General features: G+C 40.5%; 1 protein-coding gene across 1 annotated transcript in view; it reads right to left on the bottom strand.

The window, feature by feature from the left end:
• Positions 1 to 22,680, bottom strand: part of RAB4A (RAB4A, member RAS oncogene family) — a 34,609-nt gene continuing 11,929 nt past the window's right edge. Inside the window, exons 2-8 of the mRNA XM_024213810.3 lie at positions 21,882 to 21,962; positions 17,798 to 17,912; positions 15,503 to 15,565; positions 11,261 to 11,415; positions 8,680 to 8,775; positions 6,333 to 6,494; positions 1 to 718 (exon numbers count right to left, since the gene is read on the bottom strand). Of these exons, the coding sequence (XP_024069578.1) occupies positions 6,379 to 6,494; positions 8,680 to 8,775; positions 11,261 to 11,415; positions 15,503 to 15,565; positions 17,798 to 17,912; positions 21,882 to 21,962 (626 nt within the window). The 3' untranslated portion in view covers positions 1 to 718; positions 6,333 to 6,378. The remainder of the gene's footprint in view (positions 719 to 6,332; positions 6,495 to 8,679; positions 8,776 to 11,260; positions 11,416 to 15,502; positions 15,566 to 17,797; positions 17,913 to 21,881; positions 21,963 to 22,680) is intronic.

The raw sequence follows: 22,680 nt of genomic DNA, 5'->3' as shown, positions 1-22,680 counted from the left end.
CAAGGTCAGACAGCAGTCATTTCAGAGACTTAGCAGCAGCATTTTTAACCTACAAAGTAGGAAAAAAAATACAGTTGAGAGAAATTTATTTAAGAATTGTCAGAAAACAGGACAGATGCACTTCAATAAAAACGTCCATTCCAAATTTGACAGATTAGTAAACGTAGGTAATGTCCTCACCGTACTTCAAGAATGGATCATGTAAACACCTTGTAGAATGTGGCAAACGTAGTGAAGTAGGAAAATCACTAACAGTGCCAGTGGCTTTGTATTTCAGGTCATAAATATAACCTAGTGTGCAATTAACACAAACATGATGATAAAGCCTAACTCAGTTAACAAGTTTTAGTTAATATGATTAAAAAAATAAAATATAATTGCTTTTAGTGCAACATTTATTATATCAAACATAAGTATATCATGCTTTGGAAATTTACTGTTACATTATATACAGTATACAGCAATACTTTAAAGGTGAGTGACAAAAATATGTAACGGAAAATGTTTACATACAGGTGAGTCTTCGTATTGTCCACTGAATTGTCAGGTTTGTTTTGCAGTCTGCTATGTCATATGCACATTCTTGCCTACCACCATACAGTACTGTTTTTCCAGCAGTGGTTTTTCTGTTCACATACAGTAGTAACGATGTTTTAAAAAAACTGCATAGCCTTCAAGCTGCGTCAGTTGTTGCTACACACACCAATTCCATGGACATCTAAAAATACAAAAACAAATTATTGCTGTGAACATTTTATGGAATTTAATCTAAGTTTAGGAATAAAAAGGCTCAAATCCTACAATTGGATCCATGGACATGCACCCTTGCGGAGCCCCACTGAAATTCCTGGGACTTCAGATGGATGCATTCTTCAAGCCATTTGTAAACTCAGGATCCCTCAAGCTGCATCCTTCCAGTTTTCCTTCATTTAAAGGGCACAAAGCTCTTTGATTGAGGGATTGCCAACTCACAGATTACACTAGGAATAGAAAGTTTCATTTTAGGATTTATGGATGACAGTTGATTTAAGAAATCAGTATTTGGAAAATTTTTAAAACTTTGCTCTTAAGTTTCAACCTCCTCTGCTCAGATTTCTGCTAGCAGCTTGAATGAGGAGGATGTGTACTACTCATAATGTATCACACACAGGCCAAAATGAATGCAGAGAAAATAAGCCAGTTATTGTGTTTCAAAGACCAGTTTTATTTTTAATACATCTGCAGCTCAGAGCAAGTGGGTGGCTATCTGTTTATTGCACCAAATGCAGCATGTATTGATTACCTGCCCTATGAGCAGGTGGCGTATGTGTGCATTCGGTGCAAGGAACTCTGGCCCTCAGAGACCATGTACGGGCTTTGGAGACCAGGGTGGCTAAGCTGGAGGAGCTAAGGGAGACAGAGGTACATAGATGAGACTTTCCAGGACACAGTAGAATGGTCCCACCCCCAGTGTGACAGCCTCTGTGCTATTGAGGACGATGAAAGTCTCAGGGAAGGAGGACATCCAACTGGAATAGAGGGAAACAATCCTGTAGTTGGGACCCTCCTTCCAGATGACCTTGTGGTATCCTCTCGCACTGAAGATACCTCTCCAGGGGAGGGAACTCCAGTTATTAGGAAGAGACAGGTATTAGTAATGGGCGATTCCATCATTAGAAACAGCTGGGTTTGCGATGACCAGGAGAACCATATGGTGACTTGTCTGCCTGGTGTGAAGGTTGCCGATCTCTCGAGACATCTAGATAGACTTGTGTGTAGTGCTGGGGAGGAGCCAGTGGTCATGGTACATGTAGGTACCAATGACATGGGAAGGACAGGTGGTGTGTCCTGGAGGCCTAATTTAGGTTGTTAGATAAGAGATTGAAATCCAGAACCTCCATGGTAGCATTCTCTGAAATGCTTCCAGTTCCACATGGAGAGCCAGTTAGACAGGCAGAACTGCAGGGTCTCAATACGTGGATGAGACAATGGTGTAGGGAGGAGGGGTTTAGATTTATTAGGAACTGGGGAAACTTTTGGGAGAGGGGGAGCCTGTACAGGAAGGATGGGCTCTACCTAAACCAAAATGGAACCAGATTGCTGGCACTTAGTTTAAAAACTGCTCAATGACCTTTTTAATTTTAAAGGCTGGGGGAAAGCTGACAGGTGTGAAGGAGCATGTGGTTCGGACAGAGACATCCCTTAGGGGGAGGATGGAGATTCTCTATGTCCTAGTAATGGAGGAGAGGATGGAAGATGATAAAATACAGGTAGGATCTGATGAGAAACAGTCAAATGAAAGAAAGTCCCATTCAATTACATCATATGTATGTATGTAATGGCAGACATCTAAAAAATGACAAGTTTTTGAAGTGCCTATATACCAATGCTAGAAGTCAAAATAATAAGATGGGTGAACTCGAGATATAACAGGCATCACAGACACTTGGTGGAATGAGGATAATCAATGAGACACAGTAATACCAGGGTACAAAAATATATTGGAAGGACAGAACAGGTCATGCTGGTGGGGGAGTGGCACTATATGTGAAAAAGCGTAGCATCAAATGAAGTAAAAATCTTAAATGAACCCAACTGTACCATAGAATCTCTATGGATAGTAATTCCATGCTCTAATTATAAGAATATAGAAGCAGGGATATATTACTGACCACCTGACTAGGATGGTGATAGTGACAAATGCTCTGGGAGATTAGAGATGCTATTAAAATAAAAAACTCAGTAATAATGGGGGATTTCAACTATCCCCATATGGACTGGGTACATATCACCTCAGGATGGGATGCAGAGATAAAGTTTCTTGAGACCTTAAATGCATCTTGGAGCAGCTAGTCCTGGAACCCACAAGAGGAGAGGCCATTCTTGATTTAGGACTAAGCAGAGCACAGGATCTGGTCTAAGAGGTGAATATAGCTGGACCGCCTGGTAATAGTGACCATAATATAATAAATTTAACATCCCGGTGGCAGGGAAAACACCACAGCAGCCAAACACTGTAGCATTTAATTTCAGAAAGGGGAACTACACAAAAATGAGGAGGTTAGTTAAACAGAAATGAAAAAGGTACAGCACCAAAAGTGAAAACCCTGCAGGCTGCATGGAAACCTTTCAAAGACACCATAATAGAGGCTCAACTTAAATGTATACCCAAATTAAAAAACACAGTAAGAAAACCAAACAAGTGCCACCATGGCTAAACAAAGTAAAAGAAGCAGTGAGAGGCAAAAAGGCATCCTTTAAAAAGTAGAAGGTAAATTCTAGTGAGGAAACTAGAAAGGAGTATAAACTCTGGCAAAGGAAGTGTAAAAATATAATTAGGAAGGCCAAAAAAAGAATTTGAAGAACAGCTAGCCGCAGACTCAAAAAGTAATAGCAACAATTTTTTAAGTATATCAGAAGCAGGAAGCCTGCTAAACAACCAATGGGGCCATTGGACAATCGAGTTGCTAAAGAACTCAAGGACGACAAGGCCATTGCGGAGAAACTAAATGAATTCTTTGCATCAGTGAGGAAGATTCCCAAACCTGAGCCATTCTTTTTAGGTGACAAATCTGAGAAATTGTCCTAGATTGAGGTGTCATTAGAGGAGGTTTTGCAACAAATTGATAAACAGTAAGAAGTCACCAGGACCAGATGGTATTCACCAAAAAGTTCTGCGGAACTCAAATGTGAAATTGCGGAACTACTAACTATAGTCTGTAACCTATCATTTAAATCCGCTTCTGTACCAAATGACTGGAGGATAGCTAATGTGACGCCAATTTTTAAAAAGGGCTCCAGAGGTGATTCCAGCAATTTGCAGGCCAGTAAGCCTGACTTCAGTACCGAGCAAACTGGTTGAAGCTATAGTAAAAACAAAATTGTCAGACACAGAAGAACAGAATTTGTTGGGGAAGAGTCAACATGGTTTTTGTAAAGGGAAATCATGGCTCAATCTACTAGAATTCTTTCAAGGGGTCAACAAGCATGTGGACAAGGGTGATCCAGTGGACAGCGTGTGCTTAGATTTTCAGAAAGCTGTTGACAAGGTCCCTCACCAAAGACTCTTCAAAGTAAGCAGTCATGGGATAAGAGGGAAAGTCCTCTCATGGCCTGGTAAACTGATTAAAAGATAGGAAACAAAGGGTAGGAATAAATGGCAGTTTTCAGGCACACTGCAAAGAGCTACAAAAGGATCTCTCAAAATTGGGTGACTGGGCAACAAAATGGCAGATGAAATTCAAATGTTGATAAATGCAAAGTAATGCACCTTGGAAAACATAATCCCAACTATACATATAAAATGATGGGGGTCTAAATTAGCGGTTACTACTCAAGATAGATTTGGGAGTCATTGTGGATAGTTCTCTGAAAAACATCCAATCAATGTGCAGCAGCAGTCAAAAAAGCAAACCGAATGTTGGGAAATCATTAAGAAAGGGATAGATAATGAGAGAAAATATATTGTCTCTATAAATCCATGGTACGCCCACATCTTGAATACTGCGTGCAGATGTGGTCATCCCATCTCAAAAAAAATATATTGAAATTGGAAAAAGTTCAGAAAAGGGCACCAAAAATGATTAGGGGTATGGAACGGCTTCCATAGGAGGAGAAATTAATAAGACTGACTTTTCAGCTTGGAAAAGAGACAACTAAGGGGAGATATGATTGAGGTCTATAAAATCATGACTGGTGTGGACAAAGGAAATAAGGAAGTGTTATTTACTCCTTCCCATAACACAAGAACTGGGGGGAGGGGGGAGAGGTCACCAAATGAAATTAATAGGCAGCAGGTTTAAAATCAAACAAAAAGGAAGTATTTCTTCACACAGCGCACAACTTGTGGAACTCTTTGCCAGAGGATGTTGAGAAGGCCAAGTAAATGGGCAGTGCATTTACATTCAGGAAAACAGGATCACAACCAGCCTTGGTTAAAGAAGCTGCAAACAGCTTTGGTTTAGATAAAACTTCATTAGACAGAAGTTTAACCCTAATAGTTAAGTTTAGTACCCAGAAAGCATGTAATTTTGTTTATGTAGCCCTTTATCCATTATCATTATTCACCGTCTCTTGAATCTCTGATAAGAAGCCTATTGTTTTCACTATAACTATATCTCAGTACTGAGGTATTAAGCAAGGTGTTGACCCTGAGCTGCATCATATAAGCTGGTGTGTACACTGTTCCCTTGGGGACCAGAGACCTGGTATTTCTGGGAGTGTTCACTAGATAAGGAGCTGGACACTACAGGAACGCTTCAAAAGAACTCGGGGACTGGAGTACACCTATTATTAACTTGCAAAGTAAAGGAACATAAGAATGGCCATATGGCTCAGATCAATGGTGCACCTAGTCCAGAATCCTGTCTTTAGATAGTGGCTGGTGCTAGATGCTTCAGAGGGAATGAAACAGAACATCAAGTGATACATCCCGTCATCCAGTCCCTGCTTCTGGCAGTCAGAGATTTAGGGACACCCAGAGCATGGGGTTCCATCCCCAACCTTCTTGGCTAATAGTCATGGATGGACCTATCCTCCATGAACTTAACTAAATTATTTTTTTGAACCCAGTTATATTTCTAGCCTTCACAACATCCCCTAGCAATGAGTTCAACAGACTGACTATGCGCTGTGTAAAGAAGCACTTTCGTATGTTTGTTTTAAACCTGCTGCCTATCAATTTCATTGGGTGACATCTGGTTCTTGTGCTACATGAAGGGGTAAAAAATACTTCCTTATTCATTTTCACCACACCATTCATGATTTTACAGACCTCTATCATATTCTTCCCTTGTCTAAGGTGAACAGTCCCAGTCTTTTTAATCTCTTCTCATATGGAAGCTGTTGCTTACCTCTAATAAGTTTTGTTGCACTTGTCTGTACTTTTTCCAATCCCAATATATCTTTCTGAGATGGGGTAACCAGAACAGCAGACAGTATTCAAAGTATGGGCATACCATGCATTTATACAGTGGCATGATGATATTTATTATCTTATCTATCCCATCCCTAACATATATCTTTTGTGACTGCCACTGCGCTTTGAGCAGATTTTTCAGAGAACTATGTGGAAAGGGCTGGCATTGCCCAGAGGAGTGTGCATGGGTGACTAACAGGCTGGTGGTGTCAGGGAGCTGACACCCAGCTAAGTGCAAGCAAGTCTCCCTCATACTGGAGGCAAGGGGGGAGGGGAGAGACCCCACCTTGCTACCCCAAAAAACCATCAAACAGGTTAGCTGTGAAAAAGTCCACCACCACAAAATATGAAGGCTCTGTATGGAGACATCAATATAATAAACTAACAAGGTATAGCAACCTACCAAAGATCCTTATTCTCAATTTCTATGGCTTACCTTTTGTTTCTAGAACAAGTGTTCAGTTTGTTTTGTTGTGTTTTTTTTAACAGCCACATTCTTGAGCACTTTGAGCCTGTGCTCTACGTGGGGATCTCAGCTGTCTCAAGGCAGCATCTCCATACTGAATTCCTGAGCCCATCCTTTCTGGATCCAGTTCACCTGATGATAAACAAAATGGCCTCATAAGTTGTCCTCATTGTAGATAACAGATTACAAGTAAAAACAGCTAACACTAGATAAAGTTATTAGCATTTATGTTTTCCTATCCCAGTTATAAATAATTGGATCACTGTTTTATCATTCAGATAATTCCATCTTTCATTTCCCACAGTAGTTTCAAATTGTCCAGCCCCTGAACAGAACTGAAGCAGTGCATCTTACAAGTGAGTTTGGGCTTTTTCCCCATGTAGACAAGCCCTAAGTGCCTAGTGTGTACTAGTTTCCTATGTGAACACTTACACTGCACACTAAAAGTGCCTTTGTGCATAGTAGCTTTCTCTGCCTGTCCAAAGTGCAGTGTCTCTCTACACTGCAGGATTTTTTTGGCAGTGGGCATACACGCACAGCCTCCTAGTATGGTATAAACAGCAGTGCAGATGGTGAAGCATGGATTAAGCCAGTAGAGTAGACACACCTGAAGGGTGTGGCATGTACCTGGAGTACATTCCCTACATGTTCTCTACTGGCCCAAGCTGTGCCTCCCATCTACACTGCTACTTTTAGCAGTGTAGTGTCCTGCTGCTTGGGCCTTTCCCTCTGCAGTAAAAAGCTCTGGCAGCAGGGAAAGGCTGCCAGCTCCTGCTGTTGGAGCCCTTCTCTGCAGGGAAAGATTCCGGCAGCAGGAAAACGCTCTGGTGGGGTGTGTGAGGCAGCAGGGAAAGGGTTAAGCTTTCACAGTGGCAAGGAAAGGCTTTAGTGGGGTGGAGGCAGCAAGGAGCAGCTAAAGCCTTTTCTCAAGGCCTCCCCTCTCCCAGAGGCTTTCACTAACTTGGGTAGCTATGGACTACAGCGTGGACGCAGTGTGCCTTCCCCGGTTGCATTTAGCTACATGTACACTACGTGCCACTGAAAGTGGTGTGTAATGTAGATGTAGCCTTAGTGTACAGTAGAGTGTGTGTCCACATGGGGAGATTTGTGCAAAATAGCTAATACACTTTAAATTCACACTCTAGCTTACTGTGCACTAACTTCCCTGTGCAAACAAGCCCTTAGACTGACTGCAGCAAGAGGTCTTTTCCCTTAGAGGTAGTTAAAGTCCAAAATAACTAATGTTGGCTTTATAGTTCCAATTTCATTGGGGGGGGGGGGGGGGGGAGAAGGGTACCCAAACAAAGAAGGATCAGGATATTTTTAAACAAAGAAGGATCAAAAGTACCATAGCAAACCAGGGACAGATAGATCAGTTTGATACACTAGCCATGAGCTCTGTTTTGTTCCATTTTCATTTAAAATATGAATAAAAAAATGGAGTTTTGGCCTTGATTGAGTTAAAAAGGTACAGAGGAATTTACACCAAAGAGTTCCTGAACATTCAAAATACGTCCTTGGAATTCAAATAATGGAAACTGGCTCCCTACTAGACTGAGCTTCCTGATTTTGCCAATTTTAAAAAGTTATTTTATGAGGCACCAAGTAGACTAGAAAGTGGATTTGCTGCAATGACTATTACCACAATCAAGTCTCACTTGTACTGTGAGGCACCTTGTGTATTCTGGAGCCTGCAAAAATATAAATGAGTAAGATGACCTCAGACAGAAGCCATGCAGGTCAATTAGAGCACTTCTAACAAGGGAAGGTCTCATATGCTTAGTATATGATCTATTTAATCACCTTGATATTATTATTCCCTATCTATATAAAAGCAGGTGCAAAAGTGATCTGAAGAGTCATGTCTGCTATGATAGTGATGCAGCCCAGAAAGCTGCTAAAACTTAAGTCTTCCTAATTCAGAGGCTCTGTAGTTGTGAAGACAAAGAAGGCCACAGAGCATGCAGCCTGCAACCAGAAAGCTGAATGTTAAGTCTAACATTAAGAAACTCTATGGGGGTACATCCTCCTTTTGATGAATGCAATTAAATTTAATGTTCATTCCCGTTAACATATATGGGGAGGTAAGAGGTGAATAAACAGAAAGGGACATTTTTTTACAACAAAAGAATGTACACATTGAATCTATTTATATATGTAATCTATTACAAGTAACTGTATCCATAGATTTACTGATGCACTGTGACTAAACTTTTACTATAAGGAAATTCCAAAGCTGAGAGATACTGGAGTTTTCACTGTGGGACAAGAAGTGAAAATAAATTCTAACTTAATAATAATCTTTATTTCAATTTACCTGATTCAATTTTATTAAGTATTTTTCTTGCACACTGTACAAAGGCCTCTTCAACATTCTCCCCGGTTAGTGCACTTGTTTCCAAAAACATCAGCTCTGCATTTGATGCCAGAAAAATAAAATTTCAGGTCATTAAAACTTTGAAATGCTCTGTTGCAGTACTTGAAACAAGAAAAAAGTTTGTCAGAACAGTAAGAATTTCTTTTAAACAGAAGCTATTTTTAAGTAAGACTCTGAAGCAGTTTAGCCTCCCCCACCCTCTCCAAAAAATAATTAGGTTCTGAAGGTAGGAGTCCTAGAACATACTGAATATTGACACTGTCATGATTACATGTAACTGAAAAACTGTTTTTGGTTTGAGATTTAAACATTCTCCCTCAAGTGCTGGAAACTCAAAGGCAACAGCATTGTGCTTGTGCACGGGATTCAGAATATGAAGCCAACTGCACAAGCCCATCTAGTTCTACTGTTCAAAGCAAGTGGAGCATAAAAATCAGCCAGTATTTATGGTAAGACATTAGATTTATCAAGAGGTTTTAGTAATATAGATATGGATTCTTTAACTGATTGTGTTTTATGTCCCTTTAACTCACCATGCTGTTATGCAGCACAAGTGTTTTCCGGTGAATAATTTAAAAGAATGCCCTAAAAAGCTGCAAGCATGCTGACAGAGAGGAAACGGTGATGTGAGCACCAAACTATGAAGCAGTTCCAAGACAAACCTAAAATACACTTATTTTGAGCTATTTTTTAAACCTCTAAAGGAAGAAGAGATAATTAAATCAGTGGCTAATATTTCCCAAATAGGCCACAAACAATATTACATTCACCAAATATTTATTTGATCATAGACAAATTAAAAATGTTGCTCTAGACTACAAAAGGCTGCATATTGGCTCTATGGCATGAGCAGCTAGTTCTTGGATGAAAATTCAGCTTAACACTTTATCCGGAAGTCAAATATGATAGCAAGGCAATTATTTGGAAGTTTACTGCATCTCTATCCAGGCCTCTGAAGTGAACTTGACCTGGTAACATCCTCCCCTCACCTTTCAGTTATAAAATTCAAGGTTTTTTTTGTGAGAGTGAGCATGAGAGAGCGAACACCCCATTCAGAAAATCCAGTCCTCAATAAAATGTCTACTTAGGAAAAATTAGTTTTAAAGGTGGAAGGAGAGCGGCTAGCAGATTTTGTGGGAATGGGAGGGAGGCAAGGGCAGGGAAACACTGCCATTCTTCTCAGCAGTAGACCAAAATGCCTTCTCCCACTATCCAAACCAAGGGCATATTTGCAGTTTGGATAGACAATACCAACTTGACTTGTTCCAGTGGCTAAAGGACTGTCACTTTATAGGCTTTGCTGGGCTGCCTTCGTCCCTCCTGATCTTCACAAGAAGCTTATGTTACCTGCCTACCTACCATTCATGTTACATTTCAAAGAGCAGCAAGCTTAACTTCCCTTGACAAAGTTAATCAATGCTGCTCCACAGTGGCTTAAAGCAAGTACTGTACTATATGTTATCACCAGTTAACAGAGCAAGTTACCTGTTTTCCTCTTTGTAAGAAAAAAAAAGACATAACATTTGAAGTCAATCCCCACACTCAGATGCTCACATAATGTTGTATTGCCTGCAATTTTTGTATCATAGCAAAATCATGTAGGAGACTGAAGATCAGGTCTTGGGGTTTTTTAGAACTCTGTTCTGTCTTCCTTTCCTTTCTCCCCTTAAATCGCAGAAAAGAATCAGCTGGCCTTTAACTTTCATATTTTTCCCCAGATAATGCTCTTCCAGATCCATGCAGGGAGGGGAACCTCTATGCCTGGATCTCACCCCTCCCACATGGAAGCTGCCTTTGTGGTACCATCCCACCCCAAGAATCTGCAAAAGAATCTCCATGGGAGAGGGATCCTCATCGGGGGAAAAGAGTGAGAGCTAGAAGATCCTATTCATCATCTCCCCAGCCCTATGGTGATATATCCTGGAGCTGTGTTGCCTGTATTTCTGCCATATTTTATTTGTGGATCTTTTCTATGGTTAGGAACCCTTCTTTAAGAGGGCCCTGAGAATAGTTATGTGTAGGGGGAATCCTTGGTAGTGTGACTTCAATGAGGCTGTGCTATTAGGGAACAGGAAGTAGAGGATGAAGCACCTGAGACACACAGCCCTTACATGGATGGTTCTAACCTCCCCTGGATTCCTGGAAAATGGGGGCTTTGTGGGCCATCTTTTTGGCCTTTTCTGTTGTCGGGGAAGGAAGCCAGTGAAGTGAACTCTCTCGGGAAACTACATGATGGGACCCTCCGTGAATAAAATTTCCTCCCTCCTCCCCCTTTACTTCAGCGAAGCCCTCTGTATTTAATGCTAAATTAAGGGGAAGGGGTATTACATGGAAAACAGTATTAGAATTTTAACAAGGTTTGTAAGTGGGCAAACATTAGTTCCTTAGACACAAGAGCTGAATAATTTGAAGTAAAAAAAAAAAAAAAAAAAAAAATAAAAAAAAAAATAAAAAAAAAGAACTAAAAAATTAAAAAAAAAAAAAAAAAAATCTTCAAAATTAGATTAAACAGACTACCTACCATTTTCTTGTGCAAACCTGGATGCTTCTAAAAAAGTAACTTCACGATCTGCATCGAGATCCTTTTTGTTCCCACACAGTATGATAACAATATTTTGACTTGCTAACATCCTTGCATCCGTCAACCAATTAGTAAGTGCGTTGTAGGTTTCTCGGCTGCGTAACACAAAAACAACATTTCTATAATATACAATTAATATTTCTATAAACTTCTGGACCAGGATGACCTAGAGGATAGAACTCAAGAGACCTGTGTTCTATTCCTGTCTCTGCCACTGGCATGCTGGGTGACCTTGGACAAGTTACTTCCTCAGTTTCCCCATTTTCAAAATGGGGATAGAACTGAACTCCTTTGCAAAGCACGTTGAGATCTACAGATGAAGAGCATTACAAGAGGTTATTTCTTGTCACCAGAGTTCTTTGAGATAGACTCTGCATATTCACACTCGTGAGATGTCAATGGTGCAGCTCTAGTGGATTATTTTGATAGAACCTGTTGGAGCACTCACTCACACCCTCCTACTCTTCTTTTCACTGTTCCTCAACTTTGAGTCAGACTATAAAAGAGGGCATGATGTTCTGCCCACCTCACTTCCTTCTACGCCCCCACCCAAAGTCCAGAATTACAGTTAGAACTCCAAGGAAGAGGGGAACTTTATAACTGAAAGAAAGTTTAAAAGTTTGTCCTTTGGCAGAAAGGCTGTTCCTACCCAAGAGTCCAGAATCACTAAGAGGATCCTTTGAGTGGAAAGCAAAAGCGACAGTTTCTTATCATGAGTCCCAGTCTTCCAAGAAGGCGGCAGGTTGTGGGGATACAGCACTGCAAAGCTTACTTGAGAGGATGCTTTGATTAGCCAATTGTCTAAGGACAGGTCTGCATGAATCTCTTACCTCTTTAAATGCACTGTCAACTGCAGACAGGCACTTGGGGACAATAAATACACCACATGAGAGGATGTTGTACTGGAAATGGTTCTTCCTCCCCACTACAAAATGAAGATATTTTCTGTGCATTTGAAACATGCATCCTTGAGACTGAGTGCTCCAAACCAATCTTGAAGGGCAAGGGAAGGTATTACAGATGCTAGGGTAACATCCACAATAGAAACTTTCTGACAGTTTCCTGAGGTCCAGTATAGATCTGTCTCTGGGATCAGTAAATATCTTGAGTAAAAACCTCTCTCTCTGAACTCCTTTGGCACTTCTTCTATTGCCCTCATCTCCAAAAGAGATAGAGCCTCTGTTCATAGCAGACTTTCATAAATAAGAGGGACTCCTGAATAATCCATTGTATATAGATTCTTATACTACGCTCATCACCGTAGTATCTGAGTGCTTTCTGGTAGTGCATTCATCAATGTGACTACACAACCTGTCACGTGTTGTTTGTTCTCATATCCTGTCCCCAAAGGGAAAGAGTGTGAAGTGGAATGTCTTGTTTCGGTATGGGTGGTTTTTAAAAAGTAAGTCTACCTCTTGCTACGTGAATAGGGAAGGAGGGGGTGAAGTATTTGAACTGGCTTGCACATCCGCTTCGTATCATTTCCAAATGCCCATCTTGGACTGGGATAACCAGACATTTTAAAAATGACATAGGTGGTATCCAAATGAGGTGCTGGGCGGAGAGGAGGGAGATATGGTTCCATATTGGTTCATAGTTCTTGATCCTCAGATAAGTCTGTGACCTCAGGTCTGACCCAGAAAAAGTCACTGGGTCTTCCTGATCTTTATTTGTGGCTTATAGTATCCTCCTTAACATCAAAGGAGGACCTGTTGATGTTGGTATTGTAGCTTTTGATTAAAACATGAGGAACTAGATGAAAATGGATATTTTTTGTCTGTTACCTAAAGACTTACCTCAGGTTTCCTTTGGGAGGTTGGTATATTCCCAACAACATAGCAGTAGACCTAGTATCCTTTGTCTTAGTGGAGAATAAGCTATCCCCCTTCAAATGGGAGGTTCTTTACTCTTACTTTTGTCTCCGAAGGCAGACTGAGACAAGCATGACATTTAAGAAATTGCTGAGGCTACTGCTCTTCCAAATGCATCAGAGGAATCGAATGCTACAATCAGTGTTTTGCCACTAACTGTCCCTCTGATATCAGTGCACTAGCCAGCTCGCTCTGATCTTCTGGAAGAGATCTTTAAATACCACCATCTTTTCCTAAAGATGCAACTAGTACCTTGCCATTGTATACTCTGATGCCAAGCATTGCCAACAAGAATTTTCTGCCAGTTACATCTATCATCTTTCCCTCTGCCTGCTGGTGTAAAGTCAACTTCATTGGCCTTTGAGCTCTGAACTGCAGCCTCAACTATGAGAGTGTTGGGAGAGGGGTGAATGTGAAAATAAAGTGTTGTTAAGGAACCTGATAATAGTTTATCTCCCTTCTTGGGCACAGCCTGTATTGATGCAGGCTTGGACCATATGTTTTTGGCTGGCTCTAAAAACCATTCAATAGCAGCAATGTAGTCGTCAAGGATATCAAATTTAGGCTGTAGAGTTTCTTCCACTGCCACAGGAGGAATTTTAAGAGTTGTTGCCATTCTGCCTATTAATTTGTAAAACAAGACTGTATCCTCTGAAAGAGGCATGCTAATGCCATGTTCTCAGCTGGAGAGATCTGGTCCTCCAGCTCTGGATTCATCTCTTTATAACATTCCAGCACTACCAGAGTATATCTGGAATAACTACTGGAGACTGGTCCTTCTCTCTAGAAGCTGACAGATCCCGGATCTTTGGAGCCAATAAGAGATCTCCCTTAGTTTTTTCATATAGCGAGACTGCTGAGTGTCAGGGTAATGCCCAGGAGGATGACACGAGGGCCATCTAGCCCAGGGAGGTATACAATAATCTGGCCAATAGTTCATTCTAGGCTCTATTTCATATCACCTGTCAGGGTATGGTGCTTGCTTAAATGATGGATGCTTAGCAGAATACCCTTGCTTGTGGGTATTGCTGTTGAAATAAAAAGTGGTGTAGCTTGTTCCAATTCTAATTTGTTCATATCTTGCACACAAAGTTACTGCTTTGAGTAACCTAGTTGTTTTGTACACTACAATTATATCGGCATTTATTTCTGTGGAAGTTTTTAACCAGGGTTTATAATTCAGCAATAAGAGCTCACTTTGGAATGAAGTTTAGCACAAGAGCTTTAGACTAGCAGTTTACTGGTGTACACATCAGTTCACCAAAAAAAATACTTCTAGTGAAGTATAATGACATAACTATGAAACATTCTGTATATGTTCTCATGTTTATGGCAATACAAAATTGCTCTAACTAAACATTTTGAGTAGCTATCTAGCTTAGTGTTTAAAAAAAAAAGGCACCATATTAAGCAAGAACGCCACCTCTAAAGAATTTTCAAGGATATATAAAAATCAGTTACAGTCTAATCAGACTAGTGTTCTACAAGAAGTTGGTTATAGAACATCAGACGGGAGAAGACAGTTGATCCTAAAGTCAGTGCATATAAATCTGATTAACCATTGTTGAGAACTGGGTTTCACTACCAGCTAAGAAATCTCAGAGAACCTTAAAATAAAAAATTAAGACAGAACCACGAACAGAAGTAATTCTAGTACTACATCTAGAGCTGTAGCTTCCAAATCTTGGGGGGGGAGAAGGGAGAAATCCAGTCAACCACCTCACTTTCTCCAGAGAGCAAGAGGGGAACTGCCATACCAGCACACAGATAAGTCACGTTTCCAGAAAAGGATTTTCTTCCTTAGTCAAGAGGCTAAATTCTGCTCTTCACTTGTGACACCCTGGGCTTGGTAAACTAGTGTCAGATTGTTACACTGTTTCTATCTTATATTAATGCTGCTTTAGAGCACAGTGGAACTTCACTGTTTAGACCCTGATCATCCCACTAGATCTTCTCCACACTAATTCCAGCTGAATTCATTTTACTGGAACACAGGTGACCAGAACTATACACAGTATTCCTATTAGCAATGCCTTGTACAATGGCATTAATACTTCTCTCTCGATTGGAAATGCCTTGCCGGATATACCTTAAGAGCACATTTGCCTTTTTTCACAGCTGCACCACATTAAAGCATCCTGTGACTAACCAACAAACCAGGTCTCTCTCCTCCTCTGTCGCTTCCAACTGATAAGCCCCCAGGTATTGATTTTAAAGAAAACACGTTTTGAACCATTAATAGTATCTAGTATCAAATGAATTATAGACTTAAGTAAAAGAGAAAAAGCCAGAAATGGTTAATTTTTATTACCTGGTAATGTCATAGACAAGCAAAGCACCCGCTGCACCTCTGTAGTAACTTCTTGTTACAGACCTGAAAGGGAGTTTTAAGTTATACAATTATGCTCCCATAATGCCTTTGTCATCTCAAATCTGGGTTACCATGATGTGTTCCACATGGGGCTATGCTTTCAAAGACTTTAAGGTCAGAAGGGACCATTATGATTATCTAGTCTGACCTCCTGCACAATACAGAATCTCACCCACCCACTCCTGTAACAAACCCCTAACCTATGTCTGAGTTATTGAAGTCCTCAAATCGTGGTTTAAAGACCTCAAGCTGCAGAGAATCCTCCAGCAAGTGACCCGTGCCCCACGCTGCAGAGGAAGGCGAAAAACCTCCAGGGCCTCTGCGAATCTGCCCTGAAGGAAAATTCCAAATATGGCGATCAGCTAAACCCTGAGCATGTGGGCAAGACTCACCAGCCAGCACCCAGGAAAGACCATTCAGAAACTGAAGCTAATAATTAAGCAGTATTTCTTGGAGGAAGCACCTTCCACCAATGTTTTACAATCTGCACTGGTTACCAAGTGACTTCCAGATGGAGCTTGAACTGTTGGTTTGACCTATGAGTTCCAAACTCTCTGGGTCCTGACTACACGAGAGATTGTCTTCACTCATTCCAGGGCAATTGTGATCATCCGAAGTGCATGAACAGTCCTCTGGTTTAAACAGGCAATGCCCAACAGCAGGACATTCTCAGGAGCCTTCAGCTTTGAAATTAATTTCTCCTATTATTTGGTCTGTCTTTTGTGACCTTCGGTGGAGGTTTTCTTAAGAGGCTCTTATTGGGTATGTCTACACTGTCTGCAATGTAAGCCCAGGTTCTGAACTCTGGCTCAAGCCTAGCCGCCTCTGCCATCTACACACAAATAGCACTAACCCAGGGCTTGGACCCAGGACCCTACAGTCGACCCAGGGTTCAAGCCCTATTGCTTTCCAGTGTAGGCACAGCCCCACTAGACTCACACTCTGAGAGTCTGCCAAAAATATTCCACGATCCCATGGGCTAGCCTTCTTTGTCTTCTGGACAGTGAAGTTTCCCCATGCTGCACCACAAACAGGCTAGAGTGGCCACATTTTGGGAAGTGCTAAAAAATCTGGGATATGGGTGTTTGGATTTGGGCCCTCATAATTCAGTGTAGACACTGGCTCCCCAAGTTGGGACCCCGGGTTCAACAATTACTAACTTGGAGTTACAAATGAGTAAAGATGCTCAAACCCTAGGTTAACTATCCCAGGGTCTGCTAACTTGAATTCCACTAACTCTGGGTATGTCTACACTGCAATGTAAGTCCACTGTGTTTCAGACATGATATTTTTTAAAAATTCACAGCTTCACCAGATAAACCCAGATAAAGAGAGTCACCCAGTATAGGTCAGTTGTAGTTTAGCTTTAAGCAACTAAAAATTATTTCTAATTGGAGTTTTGATCAACCATTTCAGTTAAAGAATATTGAAGTAGACATAACTTATCGTTCAGTACTTTTAGATAGAGGTCCATTCAAATATTTGTATCAAAGCCTTCAGTATCTACATTTTAACTGGGATCCTGGAATATACTAGATAATAAATAGCTAATAAATAATAAAATTTAAGGAGTGGAGAGAGGCAACTGTCTCAATTGTCAAAACCAAAACACCAGTGTACCTTTAACAATATATTGTACCCATACCAGCATGTCTGGGGCATAGGTCAGTTTCTCTAGAAGTGTATTTGGCAGGCTATGAATGTATTTGACAAATGTACTAGGACTATTTTTGTAACAGACTACACTGATATTGGGATTTATTTTCTTGTATATTTTGATTGGTATAGAGTTTCTTGGCATTTCCTTGTTCCAGCCAGAAGTTTTCTACACAAATCTGAGTACTCAAAATTTGATAACATAATATTTGAATTTTGTTAGCAAACTTAAGGCATGTATTCTTCTATTTACATACCTTAACCATTATATAAACTTAAACTACACAATACACTACACAACCAACCACATGAGTGGTGTTTCACTATATGAAAAACAGAAGGCCAGAACCTCAGCTGATGCAAGTCAGCATCATTCTGCTGAAGTCAATGGAGCTACGCCAGTTTACACAAGCTGAGACTCAGGCTCAGTGGAACAGAGTTAGCCATAACAAGCAGATACAACTCCAATGACTCAGACATTAACTGCACCCATTTACACCAGGGCTGAATTTGGTCCATAATATCTACATCTCCAATTTAGTATTAAATATTCTTTAATAAAGTAAATGAAAAAGATACCTGAATCTCTCTTGTCCTGCTGTGTCCCATATCTGTAATTTTACATATTTACCCCCTACATTTATTATCTTTGAACCAAATTCCACTCCTATAGTATGATTTGAGTCATCTTTGACTAAAACAGAAAGAAAAACAGATTTAGTGTTTATTTTGAGAACATTTCAGGTTTATGATTAGATGTTTTTACATAACTTAGAAACATTTCAATATATATTCATTGTGAAGAGTATAAACAATGAAAGTGCCATTAAAAACAGATCTCTACCACTTACTGTAAATGCTAGATAAGTCACTTTCTGTGACGCATATGCTCCCAATTTAGGCAGGAGCAAAACTCTTCAAGTGTAACCATAAAGTTACAGCCTGCTTGTCAAAAGACCGGATGAATTGTTCATAATCCAACATATTTCCTGTGCCATCAATACATTTTCTCCCCCCCACCCCAATTTTTGAATATCCTGACCAATTCAAAATATCACCGCAGGAAAGGTTCGCTTTTAAATAAAGCCACTTCAGAATACTAAACCCACTAGTAATTTTGGGAGTAATTTTAATATAGTCTCTGTAAGACCATGTTTAAGGCTCTACATTTTTAAAAACAGACCAATTCAATACAATAGCAGAACACAAAGGACTCAGTCTTGTCCACAAATATGCAGGCTCTATTTCTCCTGTAAAGCTTGTTCTTGCACACACATATGGAGCTCAAATTTCAAAATGGGCAGCAATGCACACCTGCTTAAGCACAGGAGCATGCTCCAGTGCATAACTATGGGACCATGTGAGTGTTGCATGGGTCTCCCAGTACATAATGCACTTTGTGTATCAGAATCCCAGTTCATTTTTGTTTAAATATCATGATAATGAATGCATGACTCGAAGTGATAAATGTAAGATAAACCAGTAAAACATTAGGCACCACTACCAAAGTCAAAGTATCTGCCAACTATTTAACATGAAAGGCAGGGTTGTCTATCAGTAGGGCCCTACCAAATTCACGGTCCATTTTGGTCAATTTCACGGTCATCGGATTTTAAAAATAATAAATTTCATGGTTTCAGCTATTTAAATCTGAAATTTCAGTGTTGTAATTGTAGGGGTCCTCACCCAAAAGGATTTGTGTGGGGTGGTCGCAAGATTATTGGGGGGGGCCTTTGCGGTACTGCTACCCTTACTTCTGTGCTGCTGCTGGTGCTGCCTTCAGAGTTGCTGCTCTCCAGCCAGCCAGCTCTGAAGGCTGTGCAGAAGTAACAGTGGCCATAGTGCAATCCCCCTAAAATAACTCTGCAAACCCCCTGCAACTCCCTTTTGGGTCAGGACCCCCAATTTGAGAAACTCTCCTGCAAAATCTGCATAGTATAGGGTAAAAGCAAACAAAAACACAGATTTCACAGGGGGAGACCAGATTTCACAATTCATGATGCGTTTTTCATGGCAGTGAATTTTGTAGGGCCCTATCTATCAGTCATAGCAAGAGACTAGGCATTGAGAGACTACCCGAGTGTCCTTGGGAAACTCAGCTTCTTTCTGCCTCAGCTGCCCATCTAGACAAATAGCAATAAAACCTTCCCAACTTTGTGAAATGCTTTGAGAGTATTATGCACTACCATGCCTTATAGTTTAACAGGAGTGCCTCTGTAGTTAAAGTTTGAATTATGACATCTGCTTAAAGATGGACCTTTCTAAGGTTGCTAAAATCGACAGTCTTAGTCGGATTTCTCTTTCATCAGCAGGTAGGATTAATAACACAAATTTAGTGTAATTTTAGTCCAGAGTTCCAGAAATATAAGCCTCCACCCCCAAAAGAGCCATTTCTTAAAATTTTTTTAGGTGGGTGGTTTTGTTTGTGTGTGCCCAGAGCTACAAATCAAACTGTTGATACAATGTGAGTCAAAGGTAGTGCATGACATCCACTAAATCTTTGGGGATTTAGTGACAATAGCTTTTAAGAAAATTTATATATATATATATATTTTTTTTACAGTGCACATGTGCCAATACAGAAAAACAGCAAGAGTTTCCATTGCTGTCATCCATATGCTTTAAACTCATCTAAGTACTCTTAAAAAAAATCAAACCGATTACTCTGAAATTTGGTGTGCCTCATGGGGGCACGGTAGTGTTAGTGATCCAAATTTGCAGTCATTTGACCAAGGGGTTCCCAAGTTACAGCACCCCCACAAAATGGTTTATTCTGCTGCCTTGTACTGTTACACTGAGAGGTACTTCGAATGGATGAATCACAGACCTACCTCTTGATGGCTGTGAACTCACCATTCAATTAAACATAATTAATCATAACCCCCCACTTAAGACAAAAGGAGTTTTGAACTGAGTAGCGGAAGGTTGCTGCAATTTAAGGCTTGGGCCTGGTCTACGCTACAGAGTTAGGTCCACGCAAGGCAGCTTATGTCAACCTAACTATGTAAGTGCCTACACTAAAAATTTGCTCCCACCAACGTATCTGCCTCACTGTATCGACTTAATTCGACCTCCATGAGTCAGTGTTGACGTAGTTAGGTCGACACAGTGCCAAGGTAGACACTGCATTGCTTACATCGACTGTTACTGGCTTTGAGAAGCCATTGCACAATGCCCCACACTGACAGTAAAAGTGCTCTTAGTCAGGACATGCCTGCCGACACAAGGAGCAAAGTGAGGACACACACAAACGATGCAATTACTGCAGTGGCTGTATGCCGACATAAATTAAGTCGACTTAATTTTGTAGTGTAGATATGCCCTTGGTCTACAGTAGCAACTTATGTTGGTATAACTACTTTGCTCAGGGGTGTGTAAAAGGAAAAACAGGTATATAAAATCCACACCCCTGAACGATGCAAGATTATACTGACCTAACTCCAAATGTGAGAGTATTACGTCAACAGAAGCGCTTCTCCTGTTGACTTAGCTACCGCCTCTCAGGGAGGTGGATTACCTACGCCAAGGGGAGAAGTCTCCCCATCGGCGTAGTAGTGTCTTCACTGAAGTGCTGTGGCTGCGCTGCTGCGGCATTCTAAGCATAGACAAGACCTGACAGTCATGGGTGGCACTTTCATTTTGGAGGGGAACAAAGTATTGGGGGGGGGGGCGGGGGAATTAGATGTGTGAAGGCTTCCCAGGAACAGAGGAGGGTTTGTGGCTGCAGTGAAGGGAGGGGGGGAAATGGAGATGGATGGCAGGGGATGTGAGAGGTTAGAGGCTTAAGTGAAGAAGGCATAACACCCCCCAGCTCTGCCAGTGCACCTCAACCCCCTGCAACACATACGCTATTTTTTCCTGAGGAGTTGGCTAAGTATGAGAATATATGCCGGGATCTGGAACTTCCTGAATCTTATAATGCCAAGAGCCAATGTGAATAATGAGGCATTGCCTGAAGAGGGTATGGAAAATCTGTTCTTTTTTGTCCTTTAATAGTATTAGATGGAATCCTGTGGGTGAGAGAGAGAGAGAGAGAACGGGCTGTAAAAGGAAGTGAAGAGCTCAGCAACTGTGGAGTTGGCAGAGTAAAGGTAGGTGTGTTAAGGGGGTGTATGGGTGCATTGCTGAAAGAGAGAAGAGTTAAGGTTGTATGGGCAACCTTAACTCTGCATTTGCTGAAGTCTTAGTTTTGATCAACTCAATGTTCTGCAAAGGAATGACATGCCACCAAGCAACATTAACTCTGTATTAAAGCAGGTTTTTGCCATCAAATATAAACAAGTACAAAACAGATAGAGGTGTACTCTAACAAGTGTTGGCCCAGTCCACTCTGGCATCAGAAACATGCTAGCTTACTTTGCTTAAAACACTCTACTAGCATGCCCTAGAATGGTTTACTTGGACAGTGGGGACAAGAATTATTAATGAGCATCATAGTATAGATCACCTTCCTCTGCAGTCTACAACAGTTTTAGAACATGGTTCTGAACACAGTTCCCAGACAAAATCCCTGTCTACACTGGTTAAAGAAGTGTTGCTAGTACAAAATACTTTTAAACAATGTTGTGGCTAGCAAAAAACGGATGCCAGTGTGGACAGAGGTTTAAAACTACTTTACGGCGAAACATCAGACATGTCACTATGCCCAGATATAAATACTTACATTTCTTCTCAATAAACTGATGAAGTAAACAGGACTTGCCAGTTCCAGCATTTCCAATAACCAAGAATTTAAAGAGGAAATCTGAAGAATGAAAACAAAAAGAGCCAACTATGAGACATTTACTTCTGTTTTAGTGTCTGTTTTTTGCCTTGTCAGCAGACCAAGTAACGTAAGGAGAAAACACTTCTTCAGTCAGCCACCTGACACTAGCTGTTATTCTAAAGAGGAGGAATAGATAGGAAACTTAGGAAAATGGCCATAAAGATAAGGAATAAGGTAGCAATAAAGGGGTTTAAAAAAAAAAAAAAAAAAAAAAGAGCACTATGTTTACGGAGCTATAGGGATAGATAATTAAAAAGCAGAGAAGTTGGATTAAAAGGGCAATTTAAAGAAAAATACAAAGGCATAGAAAGATAGGTGGTCTTTTAGTATTCCAAAAGAGTATATTCTTGTTTTTCACAGTATCCCCACTTCTCACGAGAGCCCTAAAAACACTATTTAAAAGTCATTTCAAGTTGCTCAGACATTACAACACAGTTCTTATACGCGACAATGTTTCTGTAAAGTCAAAATGAAAGTCATATGCTGGAAGTCCTAGGAATTGATTCCTACCATAAAAATGTAGAAGTGATATTACTTAGAAGTAATAACATTTCCATGCCTCTTGGCTGCTAAGAGCCCAAGAGTTGATTTATTTTAAACACATGAAAACTGATCTGCTTCACGTAACAGTTCTTACATCAAGAGAACACAGAAAAAGTCAATCTTAAGACAGTCAAGAGAAAATGAAGCATTGCTA

This window comes from Terrapene carolina, unplaced genomic scaffold (genome assembly GCF_002925995.2).
Source record: "Terrapene carolina triunguis isolate 2854851 unplaced genomic scaffold, T_m_triunguis-2.0 Scaffold85, whole genome shotgun sequence".
Lineage (NCBI taxonomy): Eukaryota > Metazoa > Chordata > Testudines > Emydidae > Terrapene > Terrapene triunguis.
The sequence above is the reverse complement of the archived record's forward strand: the minus strand, read 5'-3'. Positions and strand labels throughout refer to the sequence as shown.